Source organism: Bison bison, unplaced genomic scaffold (genome assembly GCF_000754665.1).
Source record: "Bison bison bison isolate TAMUID 2011002044 unplaced genomic scaffold, Bison_UMD1.0 scf7180017864518, whole genome shotgun sequence".
In the NCBI taxonomy this organism is placed as follows: Eukaryota; Metazoa; Chordata; class Mammalia; order Artiodactyla; family Bovidae; genus Bison; species Bison bison.
Genome location: NW_011495071.1, coordinates 10,546,369 through 10,556,240, shown reverse-complemented (window position 1 = coordinate 10,556,240; position 9,872 = coordinate 10,546,369). Strand labels below are relative to the sequence as shown.

General features: G+C 45.9%; 1 protein-coding gene across 1 annotated transcript in view; it reads right to left on the bottom strand.

The window, feature by feature from the left end:
- TECTA (tectorin alpha) overlaps positions 1-9,872 on the bottom strand; it is an 82,989-nt gene that overhangs the window by 46,922 nt on the left and 26,195 nt on the right. Inside the window, 2 exon segments of the mRNA XM_010830495.1 lie at positions 7,595-8,168; positions 9,464-9,872. The exon segment at positions 9,464-9,872 is cut by the window's right edge and continues 21 nt beyond it. Of these exon segments, the coding sequence (XP_010828797.1) occupies positions 7,595-8,168; positions 9,464-9,872 (983 nt within the window).

The window sequence follows — 9,872 nt, the reverse complement described above, 5'->3', positions numbered from 1 at the left end:
ATCATAAGGCAGTTCTATTTCCAGTTTTTTAAGGAATCTCCACACTGTTCTCCATAGTGGCTGTACTAGGTTGCATTCCCACCAACAGTGTAAGAGGGTTCCCTTTTCTCCACACCCTCTCCAGCATTTATTATTTGTAGACTTTTGGATCGCAGCCATTCTGACTGGTGTGAAATGGTATTTTTATTTTATTTTTTTACTGAGAAAACCACCTGTAAATCACTATTTCTTTTTTTTAATTTAAATTTATTTATTTTAATTAGGGACTAATTACTTTACAATACTGTATTGGTTTTGCCATACATCAACATGAATCCGCCACGGGTGTACCCATGTTCCCAATCCTGAACCCTCTTCTTTTATTAAATAAGGACAACGTTTAACTAGGACCGCTGTTCTAATATGCCAAGTCCACAGTAGAGGTCAGTAAACGCTGTGCTCTTCCCCCTCTTATACTCCCCTCCATCACATACAGGCTTCAGGGAGGTGCCACCAGTCTACAAACTGGACTCACCCTGGGTCTCTCGTCTCTCTGCTCCTGTGCCCTCTGACCCCTTCCGCCTCCTCACTGACTTCAGAAATGGTCACCCCCACCTCCTCTGTTCATGTCCTTGGCCCCACAGGCATGGCCCTCACCAGCGAAATGCTACCCATCTTCCAACTTCCCTTCAAGTTGTGCTTCGCCTAGAAGCCTTCCTTGATGGATTAAGTCTCTGAGTCACTAAGCACAGCATATAAAAGAAAAGCATACATGGCTCACCGTGGGGTTCTGTGTAGCCTTCCCATTTCTCTTTATTATTTTTGTTTGTCAGAATTTGATAAGAGCCGGGGTGAGTCCAGGAGCAGAGAAGAAATCTACCTACAGGTCTGTGTTGTCTGAAGATCTGTGAAGGTCCTCACCCACCATCTCCTGGGAGTTTAAGATCTGGCCTTTAAGGCTCTCTTTAGGTATTATGTACACTATCACTCCTTAAGAGGGTTTTATAATCCAAGGACACAAAGCACACTATAGATAAATAAAGCGCCTGGCAGTAATAGATCTGCTGATGAGCACCGACTCAACAGTTCTGTACTGCGTACTGAAAGCCAATCTTTTTTTCCCCTCTGGGCTAAGGGGTTGTCTCCACTTCCATTGACCAGTTGAAGGCTAGTTCAGCACTGATAAAATATGTCTGTAGAGAGGGATTTTCACATTTGTCTTTAAATTATGAATGTTCTAACACTGACTGCAGGTTTATGGTGATAGCAAATAACATGACTTATTTAAATGGCTCCCGTTTTATGACTTATTGTGTTGTCTGAATGTGTTTGAAAGTCTGGCATATACAGAAACAAAGTAATAAAACTTCTCCTGGCCCCCAAAATGCCTCTGAAATTACTTAATTGGGCAGTCTGACTCTGCCAGTGAGTGCTGGTTAAAAAAATATCCAAACACAGAAGCAGTGGTTGTCTCTGTCCAGGCCCAAAGGAGATTGTGTTCCTGATTTGCAGTTGTCACGCAATCCAATCCCCACTCTGCAAGACCCCGGCCAGATTAACCTCTTAGTACCCAGAGACTTGATTATAAAGTGTGTGTGCTCTGGACTGCCTCACCAGACCCATCCACACATTTTAGGGTATTCTCAAGTGTGTGCTGTGACCCTCCACCCAAGGAAGCCAGGCTCTATGTGGCTGCTGCTGTCCACATGCCTCCCTCTAAAAGAGGTACTTAAAAGCACTTGCTCCAGCTCTGCAGTCCCTGATGAAGGATTCAGTTCAGTTCAGTTGCTCAGTCATGTCCAAATCTTTGCGACCCCATGGACTGCAGCAAGCCAAGCTCCCTATCCATACCAACTCCCAGAGCATGCTCAAACTCCTGTCCATCGAGTCGGTAATGCCATCCAACCATCTCATCCTTTGTCATCCCTTTGTATTCCCCTTAAATCTTTTCCAGCATCAGGGTCTTTTCCAGTGAGTCAATTCTTTGCATCAGGTGGCCAAAGTATTGGAGCCTCAGCTTCAGCTTCAGCATCAGTCCTTCCAATGAATATTCAGGACTGATTCCTTTTAGGATTGACTGGTTTGATCTCCTTGCAGTCCAAGGGACTCTCAAGACTCTTCTCCAACACTACAGTTCAAAAGCATCAATTCTTCGGTGCTCAGCTTTCTTTATAGTCCAGCTCTCACATCCATACATGACTACAGGAAAAACCATAGCTTTGACTATATGGATCTTTGTCGTCAATGTAATGTCTCTGTTTTTAATATGCTGTCTAGGTTGGTCATAGCTTTTCTTCCAAGGAGCAAGTGTCTTTTAATTTCATGGCTGCTGTTACCATCTGCAGTGATTTTGGAGCCCAAGAAAATAAAGTCTCTCACTGTTTCCCCATCAATTTGCCAAGAGGTGATGTGACCGGATGCCATGATCTTAGTTTTTTGAATGACGAGTTTTAAGCCAGCTTTTTCACTCTCATCTTTAACTTTCATCAAGAGACTCTTCAGTTCCTCTTTACTTCCTGCCATAAGGGTGATGTCATCTGCATATCTGAGGTTATTGATATTTCTCCTGGCAATCTTGATTCCAGCTTGTGCTTCATCCAGTCTGGCATTTCACATAATGTACTCTGCATATAAGTTAAATAAACTGGGTGACAATATACAGCCTTGACGTATTCCTTTCCCAATCTGGAACCAGTCAGTTGTTCCATGTCCGGTTCTAACTGTTGCTTCTTGACCTGCATACAGATCTCTCAGGAGGCAGGTAAGTTGGTCTGGTATTCCCATCTCTTTAAGAATTTTCCAGAGTTTGTTGTGATCCACACAGTCAAAGTCTTTGGCATAGTCAATATAGCAGAAGTTAGATGCTTTTCTGGAACTCTCTTGCTTTTTCAATGATCCAACAGATTTGGAAATTTGATCTCTGGTTCCTCTGCCTTTTCTAAATCCAGTTTGAACATCTGGAAGTTCTCAGTTCCTGTACTGTTTGAAGCCTGGCTTGGGGAATTTTGAGCATAACTTTGCTAGTGTGTTAGATGAGTGCAATTGTGCAGTAGTTTGAGCATTCTTTGGCATTGCCTTTCTTTGGGATTGGAATGAAAACTGACCTTTTCCAATCCTGTGGCCACTGCTGAGTTTTCCAAATTTGCTGACATATTGAATGCAGCACTTTCACAACATCATCTTTTAGGATTTGAAATAGTTCAACTGGAATTCCATCACCTCTGCTAGCTTTGTTCATAGTGATGCTTCCTAAGGCCCACTTCACTTCACATTCCAGGATGTCTGGCTCTAGGTGAGTGATCACACCATTGTGGTTATCTGGGTCATTAAGATCACAGTTCTTCTGTGTATTCTTGCCACCTCTTCTTAATATCTTCTGCTCTGTAAGGTCCATACCATTTCTGTCCTTTATTGTGCCCATCATTGCATGAAGTGCTCCCTTGATATCTGTAATTTTCTCAAGGAGATCTTCAGTCTTTCCCATTCTATTTCTATTCTATTCTATATAGTCTTTCCCCCTCTATTTCTTTGCATTAATCACTGAGGAAGGCTTTCTTATTTATCTCTTCTTGCTATTCTTTGGAACTCTGCATTCAAATGGTATATCTTTCCTTTTGTCCTTGGCCATTAGCTTCTCTTCTTTTCTCAGCTATTTGTAAGGCCTCCTCAGACAACCATTTTGCCTTTTTGCATTTCTTGCTCTTGGGGATGGTCTTGATCACCACCTCCTGTACAATGTCACAAATCTCTGTGCATTCAGGCACTCTGTCTGTCAGATCTAATCCCTTGAATCTATTTCCCACTTCCACTGTATAATCATAAGGGATTTGATTTAGGTCATACCTGAATGGTCTAGTGGTTTTCCCTACTTTCTTCAATTTAAGTCTGAATTTGGCAATAAGGAGTTCATGATCTGAGCCACAATCAGCTCCCGGTCTTGTTTTTGCTGACTATATAGAGCTTCTCCATCTTCAGCTGCAAAGAATATAATCAATCTGATTTCAGTATTGACCATCTGGTGATGTTCATGTATAGAGTCTTCTCTTGTGTTGTTGGAAGAGGGTATTTTCTATGACCAGTGTGTTCTCTTGGCAAAACTCTGTTAGCTTTTGCCCTACTTCATTTTGTACTCCAAGGCCAAACTTGCCTCCAGGTATCTCTTGATTTCCTACTTTTGCATTCCTGTCCTGTATGAGGAAAAGGGCATTTTTTTTTTTTTTTTTGGTGTTAGTTCTAGGTCTTACAGGTCTTCATAGAACTGTTGGTGAAGGATGGGGAGAAGCAATTCTCAGCAGGTACTGCAACCAGGAAAAGAAAGCATCATTGCCATGGCCCCACACTTATTTCCCATGAACAATGCCTCCAAACTGCTTGGTGCAGTACAAAAACAATCCAATGACATTTCCCGCTAGGCAGGAGCTCATAGTCTAAAAGGATGACACAGACACAGTCTGGCAACAACATGGATTGGGTATAGGCAGACTCTGTAATCCTGTAACATGAATGAACTATAACTACAAAGCTGAGTGCAGGGGGAGGGACGGAGATCATTGCAGACAAGCTGGAGGAAGGGCAGAAGAGGATGTGGGAGGTGGGTAAATAAGAAGGCCTTGGGAAGGCATTCTGAGGTCCCAGTAGGTATGGTGGTCAGTAGAAACCTTGGAGCCTCCCTCCCTTTAGGTGAATTTCTGAAAAGAGCGTTCCCAGAATTCCAGCTCCAGGATTGACAGATTCTGCAATTAAACCCTCCCCAGTGTGGTCAGGGTCACCACAGACAAAACCGCCTATCTTTGGGATGACACTCCTTTGGACTTTTGATGCTCAGAAACAAGGGCATTATTATAAAATAAAGGTGAGTGTGTGTGTGTGTGTGTGTGTGTGTGTGTGTGTGTGTGTCTTAGTTCTGTCTAAGAATTTTCTACTGAAAAGGCCTAGAGGCAAAGTAAGGATACTCCAGTAGTGATAGGTAAGCCTCACCCAGACCTTGGTTCTTCTTCTTTTTTTAAATCTTTGGGCCCTGTTGCAATGCCTCTTAGTTTTCTGAGCAGGGATCGAATCCATGTCCCCTGCATTGGAAGCATGGAGTCCTAACCAGTGGACCACCAGGGAAGTACCCAGACCTTAACTTCTAATAACATTCTCCACCAAAAGGAACCTGGGCTTCTTGGAGTAATGGTTGATTCCAGGCTAGGGAAGGGAAGGCTAAAAGATGGCATGGAGCATCTTGTTAATCTAGAAAGTAAGAAAATGGGTGAGAGGGAGGTTCAAGAAGGAGGGGACATGTGTATACTTGTGGCTGACCTATGTTAATGTAAAGCAGAAACCAACACAGCATTGTAAAGCAATTATCCTCCAATTAAAAATAAATTAATTTTTAAAAAGAAAGAAAATGACAGAAGCCTATGAAAAGGAGGTAGGAGGCAACTTGAAGGGGCTCCCACGGGCCAAATCTGAAACAATTTTAATGCCAAAATAATTAACAAATGTAATATATCCCCAGTGGTTCAGTGGTAAAGAATCTGCCTGCCAAGCAGGACCTGTGGGTTTGATCTCTGGGTCAGGAAGAGCCCTTGGAGGAGGAAATGGCAACCTATTGCAGTATTCTTGCCTGGGAAATCCCATGGACAGAGGAGTCTGGCTACAGTCCATGGGGTCAAAAAGAATTGGACATGACTTAGTGACTGAGCATGACCGTGAGAAATAGGAAACACAAATAACTGAAAAAAAAAACCCAGGAATCCACGTGTCAATATTGAGAAGATAGATGAAGGACTTCCCTGGAGGTACAGTGGTTAGGTCTCCACATTTCCAAAGCAGGGGGCATAGGTTTGACCCTTGGTCGGGGAACTAGATCCCACAAGCTGCAAGGTGTGCTCCCTCAAAAGATAGATAGATGATTGAGATAAATAAATAGGTGAATGGATGGATAAGTGATAGATAGGTGACAGGCAGACAGAAGAGAAGTGAGGGCTCAGTAAAATAACAGCTGCTGACAGGCACTAGTGGAGAGAGTACAGGCACTGGAAACTGTCAGCCTGTAATCATCATGCTGAAGATCAATACAAGCATAAGTCATCGGTGGGCACTAAATCGAGGAGGAGGACTCTGAGGACAAGCAGGACACTGCATGGTCTTAAAGTATTTCCCCACACAGTGGTCATTAGTTGCATGGGAGAAACCCCAGAATGACACAGAGTGAAGACATTTGACACCTCGTGACCAGGGGATCAACATGCCCATCCCTGATGAGAGGAGGCGCTACATGGTGTGCCACCCATGTGACCTGATGCCAGGAGGAAAACAGGCATCTCCTAAGCAGGAAGCTTGGTGCCGTGTACAGTGTTACCCCGTCATGGGGATACACCCAACCCAAATGGGGGGCCGTTCTATCTCAAAAGGGGAGAGACTCTATTCTTTAAAAATGACAAGATCATTAGAGACAAAGAAAGCTAAAGAATTGTTCCAGGTTTAAGGAGACCAAAGAGACATGACAACTAAATGCCACGTGGGATCCTAAGACTAGATCCGTATTGAGAGGGGGCTAAAGCCATTAAGGACATTACTGGGTCAGCTGGCAAAATTGAAGTACAAATGTTAAGTTATCACATCAGTGTTAAGTTTCCTAAGGTCAGTAACTGTACTATGCTCTGAATGATTATAAGGAAATACAGACTTACGTATTTAGGGGCAAAGGGATATGAGCTCTGCAACTTCTTCTCAAACAGAGAGACAGTGAGAGGGAATGACAGGGCCAGTGGGGTGAAATGCTAGCAGTAGATTCATCTGGGTGAAAGCTATATAGATAGGCTTGTACCTTCCCTGTAACTTTCAAGTTATTTCAAAGTAAAAAGTTAAATAGGAAGAAATACAATGGGAGAGAGAGAATCAGACGTGAGGGAAGGAATTCTCAGTGGTGGAGCTGGTCTTGGGGAGGTCTGACCTTCTTGGTAGGGAAGAGATATGGAGATGCAGTCCAGGTGGGTCAGTCCTGGTTCCAGGCCTGGGTCCCACCTCCTCAGCCACCCCTCCTTCTACCTTCCCACTTACTCCTCCCTCTGGGCTCTCCCCTAGCTGAGGAGGTTCTCTATCTCCTCTTCCCAGCAATTATTCTCATTACTACCAGTAGTGCCAAGAGGGGTGAAATATTCTGTGGACAAAATGAAAAACCAGCTACATGGGGCTCTTCATAACCATTGTCAAGTTGTCCTTGGGAATAGGGCTAATCTCTACTCAGGAGAAGGTACCCTGACTGATCACATTCTGTTGAAATGAATGGGGTCCTGCTGCCAAGAGAGAAGGCACCCACTGAGCTGTCACAAAGATTTCTGGTGCTTTGACATGATGTGTCTCCTCCACTAGATAAAACCAAGGGTCAAGAGCTAACTGTTCTACAGCGAAGAGGGACTGTGTGATGAGAAACAAAAATAAAGGTGAGAAACGGTCTGGTCTTGGGGGACAGGCCTTCCAGAGGACACCCAGGGAAAGTCTACAAGGTAATTAGATTGTCCTTGAGTGTGGGATTCCACCAGGAAGAGAAGACGATCCACTGGGATGTCTCAGCTCTTGCCCCGCCCATCATCCGGCTGGCCTCCCCCATAACGCAGCCCCGACTCACGGCAGAAGTCGTGGGTTCTCCAGGGGCCCACCTCCACATCGGCGTTCTTGCAGGCACTTGCGTACCGGGCCACGGAGTCACACAGCTCCGACTCATTGCCCCCGCTCTGACACAGGCGGAAGAGGCAGGTGCGGTAGTAAGCGGTGACGTTGACCACACTGTGACACTCCAGGAAGGAGCTGTTGGAGGGGTCGTTGATGATGCCGCACCTGGAACGGCTGCGGTAGAACTTCAGCAGCTCCGAGTCGTTGTTGCAGGCCTTCAGCAGGTCCCCGCACTCCCCATTGCAGATCTCCTCGAAAGTGGTCCAGCTCTCCAGGAACACTGCCAGGTTGTCCGTGCACTTGCCAGTGGGGAGACAGAACTCGTCGCTGGCATTGGCATTGAAGAAGCCACACAACCCCCCAGTGCAGTTAAAGTAGGCCGTGGAGAGTCGGATGTAGAGCAGACCCACGTCTGAGTACTGCACGGTCAGCACACCCCTGGACTCCACCGTCGTGCTGTTTTTGTTTCGATAGATTTCCAGCTTCCCCGAAGGATGGAAAAAAGGCAGTTCCACTTCCTGACCATTCACCTGAAAAATTAAATCACTGTCATTCATCCCAGATATGCACAGAGTGCCCACAGTTTCCTAGGCTGTGAATAAAGATGTGGTTCTGCCCCATGACTAGCCCTTGGAAAAATGTCGAGAAGCTGACAGTGTGTGGAAACCACACAGACGTCAACTGTTTTTTCATGGGCATCTTTGCTGCTTTTTTTCCAGGCTCCTCTGATCCAACACATTTGCTGTTTGTGTGTGTGTGTGTGTGAGAGAGAGAGACCCTGAGCTAGTTCCAAACACTGAAGTGTGGGCAGCAGTCATTGTACATATGTGACTTACCTGTCCCCGACCTCCTACCTCCTTCCTCTCCCTTCCTCCCTCTTCAAATCTTACTCTTCCTGGGTCTCAGCCCCTTGGAAGCACACAGTATATATATCTATTTATCCAGCTGTCCATCTGCCTATCTACCTAACACTAGTTCAATAAATTAATTTCTGCCAGCATGTCAGTGGGTATAAAAACACAGCCCTTTCAGTTTGTGGATGGATGTTTTATTTACTGCATTGACTTTTGCTTTCTAGATTAGATGTCGTGTGATATTATGAAATGCATGTACCATTGGAAGGAGGGTGAACCGCCCCTCCCCCACCCTCCCTCATCTCAGTTCTGCCACCACCCAAGTGTCAGGCCCAGGGCCCTCACTTAGCCTTTTGGGGATTCTCCTATGAAAATGAGGAGTTGCACTAGATGATTTCCAAAAATTCCTTCTAGAACTAATTATCTATGAGCCTGTATGTGTAGTATTGGGTATTTTAGACCAGAACAGAGGGACGGGAGGCACCCTGGCAGGCACCCTAGTGTCACACCAATTTCCATCTATAAATAGAAGATCCAACATAGTACAGGGTAAAGAGCACAGACTCTGGAGCCAGCTGACCCAGCCTTGAATCTCATTTTAGGGCTGTGTGTCTTTGGGGAAGTCACTTAACCTTTCTGTGTGTCAGTTTTCTCATCTGTAAAATGAGAATAGTTATCTACAGCCTAGGATGAAATGCCATACTGCTTAGGATAGTGCTTGGCACATAGTAGGCGTCCTGTAAGTATTTGCTATTCTGGGGAGCTGGTCCTCCTCTCATCTGAGGAATCCCAGCTTCACTCCATGTCTCCACTGGATGCATACTTGGTGTTGACAGTCAGAAAGCTCTCCCATTTCAGAGTCATTGCGGTCCTAGAATCCGCTCACGGTCAGAGGCCTCGAGGCAAGCCCGAAGAACACGGCTCCACCGCGGGACTCATCAGAAAACTCTCCAAGGCCACAGGAGTCTTACCTTGACCTCCGAAGCCCCAATGCCTCCTATCTTGACCTCTTGGTCGGCCACCAGGATCCGGACACCGCGCAGCCAGGCGGGCCCCGCCTCGGGCTTCTTCTTGTTGATGTCGATTTCCAAGTACTCCGGCCGCTCGGGGCAGGTCTTGAGGAGCGTGTAGGAGAACTCGGCGGGGAAGGCGTAGGCGGCGCCGTCGAAGGTGTGCAGTACCTGGCTCTGGCTGAGCAGGCACACGGTCTCCCGCTTGGGGAAGCAGCCCTGATAGCCGTCCTCCACGGTGCACACCTCCCCGCCACGGCAAGTCTTGTTGAAGCAGTACACGTCGCCGCCCTCCTCGCACAGGCACTGTACAGTGCAGTTAGCCGTGGCCCAGAAGAACTCGCCCATGGCGTAGTAGTGGCCGGCGAAA